Source organism: Agelaius tricolor, unplaced genomic scaffold (assembly GCF_023055355.1).
Source record: "Agelaius tricolor isolate 1412-34295 unplaced genomic scaffold, bAgeTri1.0.p SCAF_66, whole genome shotgun sequence".
NCBI classification, from domain to species: domain Eukaryota; kingdom Metazoa; phylum Chordata; class Aves; order Passeriformes; family Icteridae; genus Agelaius; species Agelaius tricolor.
The window spans coordinates 38,352-51,178 of NW_027269326.1; the positions used below are offsets into that span (position 1 = coordinate 38,352).

Genomic DNA, 12,827 nt, shown 5'->3' on the forward strand with positions numbered 1-12,827 from the left:
TTTGGTGTTTTGAGGTCTTTTTTGGGGCGTTTTGGGAAGGGGTGAGGTAGGGAGGGTGGGGATGGGTTCAGGAGGGCTTCTGTGAGGGAGGGGAGAGCAGTGGGGTGGGGTTGATTGAGGGGGGCTGCGCGGGGGGATGAGGGGGACAACGGGAGGGGCACGGGGACAATGCGGGAGGAGGAGGAGGAGGAGCCCGTCCTGAGGGCGGGCGGGACACCCTGGCGACAAGGAGGCGACAACTGGGAGGGCAATGCCACCCCCATGGCCCCGAGCGCTCCCCACCCACGGGTGGGGCCCTTCACCTTTGCCCCTTCCTGGGTGGGGAAACTGAGGCAGGGCAGGGAGGGGACACGGGGGGAAGGGGGGGGGGGGGGTGACCTGGGTGTGTCCCCTCCCTCACCCTCAGTGTCCCCTTCCCCCTCACCCCCCCCTCTTCCTCGGCTGCCCCGGGGCGCGGCAATTAACGATTGTAATTGTAATTAGTGTCATTAGCGCGGCACGCGCCACCGCGGCGCCGGGCCCCGAACCGGGGGCGGGGAGGGAACCTCGGTGAGGCCCCCCCCGGGGTTGGGGGGACACCGGAGAGGGACCCAGGGGACACCGGGGAGGGACCCAGGGGACACGGGGGGGGGGGACACACACGGGGGGGTTATCCAGGGTCACACCGGCTCTTCCCCGGTGGTGCCCGGGGGGGTCCCGGAACAGAACCGGGGGTGTCCCCGCTGTCCCGGTGGTGTCCGAAACAGAAGCGGGAGGTGTCCCCGGAGGATCCAGGGGGGTCCCGGTGGTGTCCCCGGAGGATCCAGGGGGGTCCCGGTGGTGTCCCCGCTGTCCCGGAGGGGTCCCGGTGCTGTCCCCGCCGCCCCGGGTGGCGCTGGTGGCGCTGGGGGCCTCTGCCCGGGGCGGGGCGCGGTGCCCGGGCGGTGTCCGGGCGGTCCCGGTGAGTCACGGTGCCCCCCCCGCCCGCGCCCCCCGGTCCGGCCCGCCCCCGCCGTGCCTATCCCGGGCCGGACCGCGCCCCGGCACTGCCCGCACCGCCACCGGCACCGAGCACCGGCACCGAGCCCCGCACGGTGAGTGAGAGCGGCACCCCCGGCAACGCGGGGTCGGTTCCGCACCCCAAAATGGGGAACTCCATCCCCAAATCCCGCTTTGGGGTCCCCCTCCCGGTAACGGGAACGGAGGGTCGGTCCTGCACCCCAAAATGGGGAACCCCATCCCCAAATCCCGCTTTGGGGTTTAAATCTGGGTTTGGGGTGCCCCTCCCGGTAACGGGAACGGAAGGTCGGTCCCGGACCCCAAAATGGGGAACCCCATCCTCAAATCCCGCTTTGGGGTTTAAATCCGGGTTTGGGGTCCCCCGCCCGGTAACGGGAATGGGGGCTCGGTTCCGCACCCCAAAATGGGGAACCCCATCCCCAAATCCCGCTTTGGGGTCTAAATTCCTTTTTGGGGTCCCCCTCCCGGCCCGGTACCGGGGGGCCCCATCCCGGTGTCCGTTTTTGGGGGGTCTCCATCCCCAAACCCCATTTGGGGGTGGATCAATCCCGTCCCCAAATTTGGGGTCCCGCACCCCGATTTTGGGGGGGAATTTTCAGCATCACTTCGGGGGACCCCATCCCTGTCCCCCACTTTGGGGGATTTCCATCCCCAAACCCCCTTTTTGGGGTCTCACCCTTTTTGGGGGTCCCACCCTTTTGGAAAGTTCACTTTTGGGGTGGTTCCATCGTTTTTTGGGGTTCATCCTTCTTGGGGCAGTTCCCATTTTCTGGGGGTCCCTTTTGGGGGAATTCCTCCTTTTTGGGGCGGTTCCTCCTTTTTTTCAGGGTTCCCCTTTTTCGGGGGTCCCCCTTTTCTGGGAGGTCACTTTTGGGGGGATTCCTCCTTTTTTTTTTGGGGTGGGGTGCATTTTGGGAATTCCTCCTTTTTTGAAGATTCCCCTTTTTTGGGGGATTCTCCTTTTAAAGGGGGGGGATTCCTCCTTTTTTGGGGGGGATTCCTCCTTTTTGGGGGGGATTCCTCCTTTTTGGGGGGATTCCTCCTTTTTTGAAGATTCCCCTTTTTTGGGGGATTCTCCTTTTAAGGGGGGGGGATATTCCTCCTTTTTGGGGGCGTTCCTCCTTTTTTGGGGGGGATTCCTCCTTTTTGGGGGCGTTCCTCCTTTTTGGGGGGATTCCTCCTTTTTTGGGGGATTCCTCCTTTTTTGGGGGGGATTCCTCCTTTTTGGGGGGGATTCCTCCTTTTTGGGGGGATTCCTCCTTTTTTTGGGTGTGTCCTCCTTTTTTGGCGGGATTCCTCCTTTTTGGGGGAATTCCTCCTTTTTTTGGGGGGGCTCCTCCTTTTTTTGGAGGCTTCCTCTTTTTTGGGGGGTTCCTCTTTTTTGGGGGGGTTCCTCTTTTCCTCTTTTTTGGGGGATTCCTCCTTTTTGAAGGATTCCCCCTTTTTTTTGGGGCGACTCTCATTTTGAGCAATTCCTCCTTTTTTTGGGGCGGTTCCCTTTATATTTTTTTCAACTCTTCCCATTTTGTCCTGGGTCATTTTAGGGAGGATCCCTCATTTTTTTTAGGATTTTTTTTTTTTTAATTTTTGGGTGGGGGACCTGAGGCGGGACCGCCCCTACCCCCTCCCCCCGTGAGTCACCGGGGTGTCCCCAAGGGGGGGGGGACACAGCGGCCACACCCTCGGGACGTGTCCCCCTCGTGTCCCCCCCGCGCTGAGTCACGCCCGGAGCATTCCCGGACATTCCTGGAAAATCCGCGGCGAGCGAGGGGGGGTTGGGGCGTCCTGGAGGGATTTTAGGGGATCCTGGAGGGATTTTAGGGGATCCTGGAGGGATTTGGGGAGCGGCAACACGAATTTTGGGGTTCCCGGGAGGGATTTTGGGGCGTCCAGGAGAGATTTGTGGGGGCGCGGGGGGAATTTGGAGGGGTCCCAGGAGGGAATCTTGGGGGAGCTCAGGGGGACTTTTGGGGGTCCCAGGAGGAATTTGGGGGGTGGCATCAGGAATTTGGGGGCCCCAAGAAGAATTTTGGGGTGGTCCAGGGGGAATTTGGGGGATCCAGGAGGAATTGTGAGGGGGCTCAGGAGGAATTTTGGGGGGATCCAGGATGAATTGGAGATGGCCAGGGGAATTCTGGAGGGCTCAGGGAGAATTTGGGGCTCCCAGGATTGAAGTTTGGGGGGTCCAGGAGGAATTTCGGGGGTCTCAGGGGGAATTTGGGGGATCCAGGAGGGAATTTGGGAAGTCCAGGGGGAATTTGGGGGGTCCCAGGAGGAATTTTGGGGAGTTCAGGGGGAATTTGGGGCATCCAGGAGGAATTTTGGGGGGGCCCTGGGGAGGATTTGGGGGATCCAGGAGAAATTTGGGGGTCCCAGGAGGAATTTTGGGAGTGTCAGGGGGAATTTGGGAGATCCCATTGAGAATTTTGGGTTCCCATTGGAATTTTTGCATTTCCCATTGGGATTTTTAAGGTTCCCATTGGGATTTTTGGGTTTCCCATCAGGATTTTTAAGGTTCCCATTGGGATTTTGGGGTTCCCATTGGGATTTTTAAGGTTCCCATCAGGAATTTTGGGGTTCCCATTGGGATTTTGGGTTCCTATCAAGAATTTTGGGTTTCCCATTGGGATTTCGGATTCCTATCAGGAATTTCAAATTTGCAATGGGGGTTTTTGGGTTCCCATCAGGAATTTGGTTTTCCCATCAGGAATTTTGGGGTTCCCATTGGGATTTTTGGGTTTCCCATTGGGATTTTGGATTCCCATCAGGAATTTCAAGTTTCCAATGGGGTTTTTTGGGTTCCCATCAGGAATTTCAGGTTTCCCATTGGGATTTTGGGTTCCCATCAGGAATTTCGGGTTCCCATAAGGAATTTCAGGTTTCCCATTGGGATTTTGGATTCCCATCAGGAACTTTGTGTTTCCAATGGGGATTTTGGGGTTCCCATCAGGAATTTCAAGTTTCCAATGGGGATTTTTGGGTTCCCATCAGTATTTTGGGTTCCCATCAGGAATTTCAGGTTTCCCATTGGGATTTCGGGTTTCCCATCAGGAATTTCGGGTTCCCATCAGGAATTTTGGGTTTCCCATCAGGAATTTCAGGTTTCCCATTGGGATTTTGTGTTTCCCACCAGGATCTTGGCAGCCCCAGGCAGGATGCCGTCGCAGCTGGAGCACGCCATGGAGACGCTGATGTTCACCTTCCACAAGTACGCGGGGGACAAGGAGCACCTGGCCAAGGAGGACCTCAGGGCCCTCATGGACAAGGAGTTCCCAGGGTTCCTCGAGGTGGGCATGGCTCTGTGGGGTCCATGGGATCCATGGGATGGCATCTATGGGATCCATGGGATGGGATGGGATGGGATCCATGGGGTCCATGGGATGGGGTCCATGAGATGGCATCCATAGGATCCATGGGATGGGATGGGATCCATGAGATTTCATCGATGGAATCCATGGGATGGGATCTATGTGAGCTGTGGGGTGAAATCCATGGGATGGGATCCATGAGATGGCATCTATGGGATCCATGGGATGGGATCCATGAGATGGCATCCATGGGATGGGATGGGATCCATGAGATGACATCTATGGGATCTATGGGATGGGATGGGATGGGATGGGATGGGATGGGATGGGATGGGATCTATGTGAGCCATGGGGTGAAATCCATGGGATGGGATCCATGAGATGGCATCTATGGGATCATGAGGTGGGATCCATGGGGTGGGATCTATGGGATCCATGGGATGGGATGGGATCCATGAGATGACATCTATGGGATCCATGGCATGGGATCCATGAGATTTCATCGATGGGATCCATGAGATCTATGGGATCCATAGGATGGCATCTATGGGATCCATGGGATGAGATCAGTGGGAGGTAGAGAAGCCCGAGATCAAACCTCATCAACCTTGGGATGGGATCCCATAAACCCTGGGACCAAACCAGACAGAACCCTGAGATCAAACCCTACAGACCCCCACACTGGATCCCATAGAACTCTGGGATCAGATCCTGTAAACCCCAGGATCAAACCTCATCAACCTTGGGATGGGATCCCATAAACCCTGGGATCAAACCCAATAGAACCCCGGGATTGGATCCCATAGAGCTCTGGGGTCAGATCCCATAAACATTGGGATCAAACCCTATAGAACCCTGGAATCGGACCCCATAAACCTTGGGATGGGATCCCATAAACCCCAGGATCAAACCCTATAGGATCCCGGGACTGGATCCCATAAACTCTAGGATAGAACCCCACAGCACCCCAGGATCAGCTCCTATAAAACCTTGGGATCAGGAGGTCATGATCCCCCCATTTCCCCCATTCCCATGTGGGATCTGACCCCATTCCCATTTAGGATCTGACCCATTTTCCCCATTTTTTCCCCCAGAACCAGCGGGACCCCAACACCTTTGATTGGATCCTGTGGGACCCCATTCCCATGTGGGATCTGACCCTGTTCCCATGTGGGATCTGACCCCATTCCCATTTAGGATCTGACCCCATTCCCATGTGGGATTTGACCCTGTTCCCATTTAGGATCTGACCCTTTTACCCTTTTTCCCTGTTTTTTCCCCGTTTTTTCCCCCAGAACCAGCGGGACCCCAACGCCCTGGAGCTGATCCTGTGGGACCCCATTCCCATTTAGGATCTGACCCATTTTCCCCATTTTTTCCCCCAGAACCAGCGGGCCCCCAATGCCTTTGATTGGATCCTGTGGGACCCCATTCCCATGTGGGATCTGACCCTGTTCCCATTTAGGATCTGACCCTTTTTCCCTCAGAACCAACGGGACCCCAACACCCTGAACCCCATCCTGCTGGACATGGAGCAGTGCATGGAATCTGACCCCATTCCCATTTAGGATCTGACCCTGTTCCCATGTGGGATCTGACCCCGTTCCCATTTAGGATCTGACCCATTTTCCCCTTTTTTTCCCCCAGAACCAGCGGGACCCCAACGCCTTTGATTGGATCCTGTGGACCCCATTCCCATGTGGGGTCTGACCCCGTTCCCATTTAGGATCTGACCCCGTTCCCATTTAGGATCTGACCATTTTTCCCCCGTTTTTCCCCCAGAACCAGCAGGACCCCAACACCCTGGAGTGGATCCTGTGGACCCCATTCCCATGTGGGGTCTGACCCAATTCCCATTTAGGATCTGACACATTTTCCCCGTTTTTTCCCCCAGAACCAGCGGGACCCCAACGCCCTGGACCGGATCCTGTGGGACCCCATTCCCATGTGGGATCTGACCCCATTCCCATTTAGGATCTGACCCATTTTCCCCGTTTTTTCCCCCAGAACCAGCGGGACCCCAACGCCCTGGACCGGATCCTGCGGGACGTTGAGCAGAGCCGCGATGGCCGCGTTGGCTTCCAGGGCTTCTTCTCGCTGGTGGCCGGGCTCACCATCGCCTGCAACGATTACTTCGTGCAGCACATGAAGCAGCGCGGCCGCCGCTGAGCCCCCCACCCATGGGTGCCCCCCACCCATCCCGGGGTGTCACCCCAAACCCGCCTTGGATGCTGCCCCAATCCCAAATGTGTGCCTGATCCCCCTTTTGGGTTCTCATCTCTCCCCACAAAGGTCCTGATCTCATCTGGGGGTCCTGACGCCCCCCCATTGCAAGCTGAGACCCCCACCCATAGGTGCCCCCCACCCACCCATCCCGGGGTGTCACCCCAAACCCGCCTTGGATCCTGTCCCAACCCTAAATGTGTGCCCTGATCCCCCTTTGGGGTTCTGACCCCTTTCCCAAAGATCCTGACCCCCAAAAAATGTCCTGAACCCCTCCTGAGGAGCTGAGACCCCCACCCATGGGTGCCCCCCATCCACCCGGGGGTGTCACCCCAAACCTGCCTTGGATCCTCCCTTAACCCTAAACGTGTGCCTTGACCCTCATTTGGGGTCCTGACCCTGATTTGGGGTCCTGACCCCCCCTCATGGGTGCCCCTCCCACCCATGGGTGCCCCCAGCCCCCCCTGGCTCCTGTTGGGACCCTTCAGTGCCCCCCCCTCCCCTCCATGGGTGCCCCCACCCCGGGGTGCTGCCCTGACCCCCCAATAAAGGTTTTTGTATGAACTGGGGCTCTCGCTCTTCTTGGGGTCCTTTTGGGGTCCCTTTTGGGGTCCCTTTGGGGCCATTTTGGGGTCCCTTTGGGGACACTCGGGGCGGTTGGGGCTGTAGGGGAGCTCTGTGGGGTGACAGTGGGGCCCAGGGGGGTGCATAGGGGATCTATGGGGGATCTGTGGGGTTGCATCGGGGATCTCTGTAGGGTCTCTATAGGGTCTCTCTCTCTATAGGGTTCCATAGGGCTCTGTAGGGTCTCTACAGGGCTCCGTAGGGTTCTGTAGGGTCTCTGTAGGATCCATAGAGTTCCATAGGACTCTATAAGGTTCTCTCTAGAGTCTCTATAGGGTCGCTGTAAGGTCTCTGTAGGGTTCCATAGGGTTCCATGGGCTTCCATAGGTCTCTATAGGGTCTCTCTCTATAGGGTTCTCTGTAGGGTCTCTATAGGATCCATAGAGTTCCATAGGACTCTATAAGGTTCTCTCTAGAGTCTCTATCGGGTCTCTGTAGGGTTTCTGTAGGGTTTCTATAGGGTCTCTCTCCGTAGGGCTCCACGCGGCTCCGTTCCGGTCCTTCAGGCCCCGCCCCCGGAAGCCGGGAAACCCGGAAGCGCCGTGACGTCACGACGGTGGGCGGGGCCCCGGCGCACGCGGGTCCGGGCAGGGCTGGGGACGGAGAGCGGGGACACGGGGGGGACAGAGGGGAAGGGCCGGGCAGGGGGGACAGAGCGGGGCAGGGACCGGGGGGGACACGGGGACATCGGCCGGGGGCGGGGCTGGGGACGGGTGACGTCACGGGCAGCGGGGCGGGGTTGGTGTGACACCGGCGGTGACGTCACCAGCGGGTGAGACATCACGGCCGGCGTCACTGACCAGTGTGACATCAGCAGTGACGTCGGCAGGGAGCTCAGTGGCCGGTGTGACATCACCAATGTCACCAGGAACCAGGTGTGACATCACCGACTGCGTGTGACATCACCGGTGACATCACCGACCAGGTGTGACCTCCCCAGCGCTGCCACGCTCCGGGTGTGACACCAGCAGTGACATCATTGTCCCTGTGTGACGTCACCGGGGCTGTCACCAAGCGCTGTCACCCCAGTGACATCATGGTGACATTGCAGTGACATTGCAGTGACATCACGGTGACATTGTGGTGATGTCACGGTGACAACACGGTGACATTGTGGTGATGTTATGGTGATGTCCGTGGTGACATCACTGTGACATTGTGGGGAGGTCTCAGTGACATCATGCTGGCATCGTGGTGACATCACAGTGACATCACATTGACATTGTGGTGACATTGCAGTGACTTGCAGTGACAGCGCTGGTGACCTCGTGGTGACATCACGGTGACATTGCAGTGACATCACAGTGACATCGTGCTGACATCTCAGTGACACCCCAGTGACATCGCAGTTGCATCGTGGTGACATCGCTGTGACATCGCAGTGACATCTTGGTGACACCCTGGTGACATTGCAGTGACATCGTGGTGACATCGCAGTGACCTTGCAGTGCCACCCCGGTGCCACCCCGGTGCCACCCTGGCCATGCTGCGCGGCGCCCGGGCGGTGGCTCGGGCGCTGTCCCCTGTGCCGTGTCCCCGGCGCCGCTGCCACCGGCCGTGTCCCCCCCTGCGGGACCTGGCTGTCCCCAACCCCGGCTGGAGCGAGCGCATGCGGCGCCACCACCGGCAACAGCTGGAGCGGGCCCGGGAGGAGGGCTGGGCACGGCTGCCATCGCACCGGCGGTACCGCCCCCGTGAGTGACACTGGCACTGTCACCTGTGTCACCTGTGTCATTGTGTCACTGTCATTGTGTCATTGTGTGACTATCATTGTAACCTGTGTCATTGTCACTGTGTCACCATGGGCACGGGAGGAGGGCTGGGCACGGCTGCCATCGTACCGGCGGTACCGCCCCCGTGAGTGACACTGGCACTGTGTCACTGTCACCTGTGTCATTGTCACTGTGTCATTGTGTCATTGTCACCTGTGTCATTGTCACCTGTGTCATTGTCACTGTGTCACTGTAGGCACGGCTGCCATCGCACCGACGGTACCGCCCCCGTGAGTGACACTGGCACTGTCATTGTCACCTGTGTCACTGTGTGACTGTCATTTTGTCATTGTCACTGTGTCACTGTGGGCACGGCTGCCATCGTACCGGCGGTACCGCCCCCGTGAGTGACACTGGCACTGTGTCACTGTCACCTGTGTCATTGTCACCTGTGTCACTGTCATTGTGTCATTGTGTGACTGTCATTGTAACCTGTGTCATTGTCACTGTGGGCATGGCTGCCATTGCACTGACGGTACCGCCCCCGTGAGTGACACTGGCACTGTCATTGTCACCTGTGTTATTGTCACCTGTGTCACTGTGTCATTGTGTCACTATGGGCACGGCTGCCATCGTACCGGCGGTACCGCCCCCGTGAGTGACACTGGCACTGTGTCACTGTCACCTGTGTCATTGTCACCCGTGTCACTGTGTCATTGTGTCATTGTCACTGTGTCACTGTAGGCACGGCTGCCATCGTACCGGCGGTACCGCCCCCGTGAGTGACACTGGCACTGTCACCTGTGTCACTGTGTCATTGTCACCTGTGTCGCTGTGTCATTGTGTGAATGTCATTGTAACCTGTGTCATTGTCACTGTGTCACTGTGGGCATGGCTGCCATTGTACCGACGGTACCGCCCCTGTGAGTGACACTGGCACTGTCATTGTCACCTGTGTCACTGTCACCTGTGTCATTGTGTCATTGTGTCACTGTCACCTGTGCCACTGTGTCATTGTGTCACTGTCATTGTGCCATTGTCACTGTCATTGTCACTGTGTCACCGTGGGCACGGCTGCCATCCTACTGACAGTACTACCCATGTGGGTGACATTGACACTGTGTCATTGTCATTGTGTCATTGTCACCTGTGTCATTGTGTGACTGTCATTGTCACTGTGTCACTGTGTCACCTGTCATTGTCACTGTGTCACTGTATCCCTGTATCCCTGTATCCCTGTGTCACCACTGTCACCTGTGTCACCTGTGTCACCCGTGTCCCCATGTCCCCAGTGTCCCCAGTGTCCCCAGCCTGGTGACAGCGCTGTCCCCGCAGAGATGCTGGGGCTGCCCGGTGACAGTGACAGGGACAGTGACAGGGACAGGGACACGCGGCTGTTCCCAAGGGCCATCGAGGGTGACGGGGACGGCTTCGAGTTTGTCATGTTCCTGAATGTCCCCAAGGGCCGCCTGCGCTGCCTGTGCCAGCTGGGGCCCTTCCTCGAGGGACACCCGGGGTGAGTCACTGTCCCCACTGTCACCCATTGTCACCTGCTGTCACCTACTGTCACCCATTGTCACCCGCTGTCACCCACTGTGACCCATTGTCACCCATTGTCACCCGCTGTCACCTATTGTCACTGAATGTCACTTCTTGTCACCTCCTGTGCCAACCCAGGCTCTTCCTGCAGGGACACCTGGGGTGACCCCCCTGTCACCTCCTGTCCCCTGTGTGGCACTGCTGCCATCTGTCACCCTCATGTCCCCTGCTGTCCTCAATATCCCCCTGCTGTCCCCATGTCCCTGCTGTCCCCTTTTGTCCCCAATGTCTCCAGTGTCCCCAATGTCCCCAGTGAGCCCAATGTCCTCTTTTGTCCCCAGTGTCCCCCTGCTGTCCCTGCTATCCCCAGTGTCCCCAATGTCCCCTTTTGTCCCCAATGTCCCCCTGCTGTCCCCTCTTGTCCCCATGCTGTCCCCATGTCCCCCAGCTGTCCCCAACGATGTCCCCAACGATGTCCCCAGGCTGGCCCACGGCGGTGCCATCGCCACCCTCATTGACACCTCCCTGGGGACGCTGGCGCTGGCGGTGGCCGGGCGGGTGGTGACAGCCAACCTCAGCATCGACTACCTGGCGTGAGTGCCACTGTCCCCAGCGGTGTCCCCAAGGGACATGGGTGTCCCCAAGGGTGGTGTGACTGTCCCCAAAGGGCCAGGAGATGTCCCCGAGAGTCAGGGGGTGTCCCCATAGGGTGTCTCAAATGTCCCTAAGGGTGGCAGGAGTGTTCCCAGAGGGTGTCCCCAAAGGGCCATGAGATGTCCCCAAGGAGGGTCGGTGTGTCCCCAGGGGTGCTTTAAATGTCCCCAAGGGTCAGGGGGTGTCCCCAAGGGTCGGGGTGTCCCCAAGGAGGGTCTGGGTGTCCCCAAGGGTCAGGGGATGTTCCCAAGGGTGTCTCAAATGTCCCCGAGGGTGGTGTGAGTGTCCCCAGGGGAGGGGACACAAGGGGACATGAGAGTGACAGGGGACACTGGGGTGGCCGGGGGGGACACAGGGTGGCACTGGGGTGGCACAGAGTGACACACAAGGGACATTGGGGTGGCCAGGGGGGCAGAGGAGGGACAGGGTGGGGACCGGGGGGACACTGAGGTGACATCAGGGGACATGGGGGTGACTGGAGTGGCCGTGAAGGGACACGGGGGTGACCGGGGCGGGGGACAAAAGAGGACACTGGGGGCTGTGACGGTGACAGGGGTGGCACAGAGGGCCCTGGTGTCACTGTGTGTCCCCGGTGTCCCCCGCTGTCCCCAGGCCTGTCCCCCTGCTCTCGGTGCTCCTGCTCGAGGCGTTCCTGCAGCGCCACCAGGGCCAGAAGCTCTTCCTGGGCTGTGACCTGTGGGACGCTGAGGGGACAACGCTGCACGCCAAGGCCACCGGTGAGGGACACGGGGACACTGGGGACACTGGGGACATTGGGGGCACCGGGGACAGCCTGGGGACACTGGGGGCACTGGGGACAACGCTGCACGCCAAGGCCACCGGTGAGGGACACGGGGACACTGGGGACATGGGGACACCAGGGACATGGGGACATTGGGGGCACTGGGGACATGGGGACATTGGGGACAGCCTGGGGACATTGGGGACATTGGGGAGGGACAGCCTGGGGACATTGGGGGCACTGGGGACAGCCTGGGGACATGGGGACATTGGGGACACTGAGGACAGCCTGGGGACACTGGGGACAATGCTGCACACCAAGGCCACCAGTGAGGGACATGGGGACACTGGGGACAGCCTGGGGACATTGGGGACAGCCTGGGGACACGGGGACATTGGGGGCACCGGGGACAGCCTGGGGACACTGAGGACACTGGGGACAACGCTGCATGTCAAGGCCACCGGTGAGGGACATGGGGACACTCTGGGGACATTGGGGACACTGGGGGCATGCTGCACGCCAAGGCCGCTGGTGAGGGGACATGGGGACAGCCTGGGGACATTGGGGACATTGGGCTCAACGCTGCACACCAGGGCCACCAGTGAGGGACACTGGGGACAGGGCTAGGGACACATCTGGGGACACTGGGAGGGGTGGGGACACACCTGGGGACACTGAGGGAGCTGGGGACACACTTGGGGACACCGTGGGTCCCCACCTGAGGTGTCCCCTCTGTCCCCAGGGCTCTTCATCCAGCTGGACGCCGCCAAGGAGCCGGCACAGGGAGGGGACAGTGGCCGGTGACTGTCACCCGTGTCACCTGTGCCACCTCCCGTGCCACCCGTGTGACCCTCGGTGCCCTCCCTGTCCCCCAGTGCCACCCTGGCTCTCCCTCAGCCACCCCAAGTGTCCCCGCTGTGTCCTCCCCAAGTGTCCCCAGGGCTGTCCCTGTGCCCATCACGGCTGCTGCCACCACCCCTCGTGTCCCTTGTGTCACTTTGGGGTCCTGGGTGGGGACGAGGGGGG

The 12,827-nt window shown here is 59.5% G+C and overlaps 2 protein-coding genes across 7 annotated transcripts; both read left to right on the plus strand.

The window, feature by feature from the left end:
- Positions 1-188: 188 nt before the first annotated feature.
- S100A10 (S100 calcium binding protein A10) lies at positions 189-7,094 on the plus strand. 6 transcript variants are annotated; one of them, XR_011684425.1, is made up of 4 exons: positions 192-288; positions 4,133-4,286; positions 6,315-6,561; positions 6,736-7,094. XR_011684425.1 is itself a non-coding variant. In XM_071456997.1 (4 exons), the coding sequence occupies exons 3-4, from the start codon at positions 4,155-4,157 to the stop codon at positions 6,474-6,476; spliced, it is 294 nt and encodes a 97-aa protein (XP_071313098.1). In that variant the 5' UTR covers positions 654-754; positions 787-1,073; positions 4,133-4,154; the 3' UTR covers positions 6,477-7,094. The 6 variants fall into 6 exon arrangements, 5 of the variants coding, with proteins under 5 accessions (XP_071313097.1, XP_071313093.1, XP_071313096.1 ...); XM_071456997.1 differs by lacking the exon at positions 192-288 and adding exons at positions 654-754; positions 787-1,073 and having other exon boundaries at positions 6,315-7,094; XM_071456996.1 differs by having other exon boundaries at positions 189-288; positions 4,144-4,286; positions 6,315-7,094.
- Positions 7,095-7,872: 778 nt separating this feature from the next.
- LOC139605378 (acyl-coenzyme A thioesterase THEM4-like) lies at positions 7,873-12,733 on the plus strand. The gene is made up of 5 exons (XM_071456718.1): positions 7,873-8,848; positions 10,202-10,382; positions 10,888-10,998; positions 11,672-11,796; positions 12,544-12,733. The coding sequence occupies exons 1-5, from the start codon at positions 8,638-8,640 to the stop codon at positions 12,603-12,605; spliced, it is 690 nt and encodes a 229-aa protein (XP_071312819.1). The 5' UTR covers positions 7,873-8,637; the 3' UTR covers positions 12,606-12,733.
- Positions 12,734-12,827: the final 94 nt, after the last annotated feature.

What these genes read in the sequence shown, in the direction of transcription:
- S100A10 (XM_071456992.1), top strand. Translation starts at nt 251, where the DNA reads ATGCCACCCCCATGGCCCCGAGCGCTCCCCACCCACGG. An exon ending in CGAGCGCTCCCCACCCACGG is followed by an intron (nt 289 to 4,132) that starts GTGGGGCCCTTC and finishes GTTTCCCACCAG; the next exon opens with GATCTTGGCAGCCCCAGGCA. An exon ending in AGTTCCCAGGGTTCCTCGAG is followed by an intron (nt 4,287 to 6,314) that starts GTGGGCATGGCT and finishes TTTTTCCCCCAG; the next exon opens with AACCAGCGGGACCCCAACGC.
- LOC139605378 (XM_071456718.1), top strand. Translation starts at nt 8,638, where the DNA reads ATGCTGCGCGGCGCCCGGGCGGTGGCTCGGGCGCTGTCCCCTGTGCCG. An exon ending in GCACCGGCGGTACCGCCCCC is followed by an intron (nt 8,849 to 10,201) that starts GTGAGTGACACT and finishes CTGTCCCCGCAG; the next exon opens with AGATGCTGGGGCTGCCCGGT. An exon ending in GCTGCACGCCAAGGCCACCG is followed by an intron (nt 11,797 to 12,543) that starts GTGAGGGACACG and finishes CTCTGTCCCCAG; the next exon opens with GGCTCTTCATCCAGCTGGAC.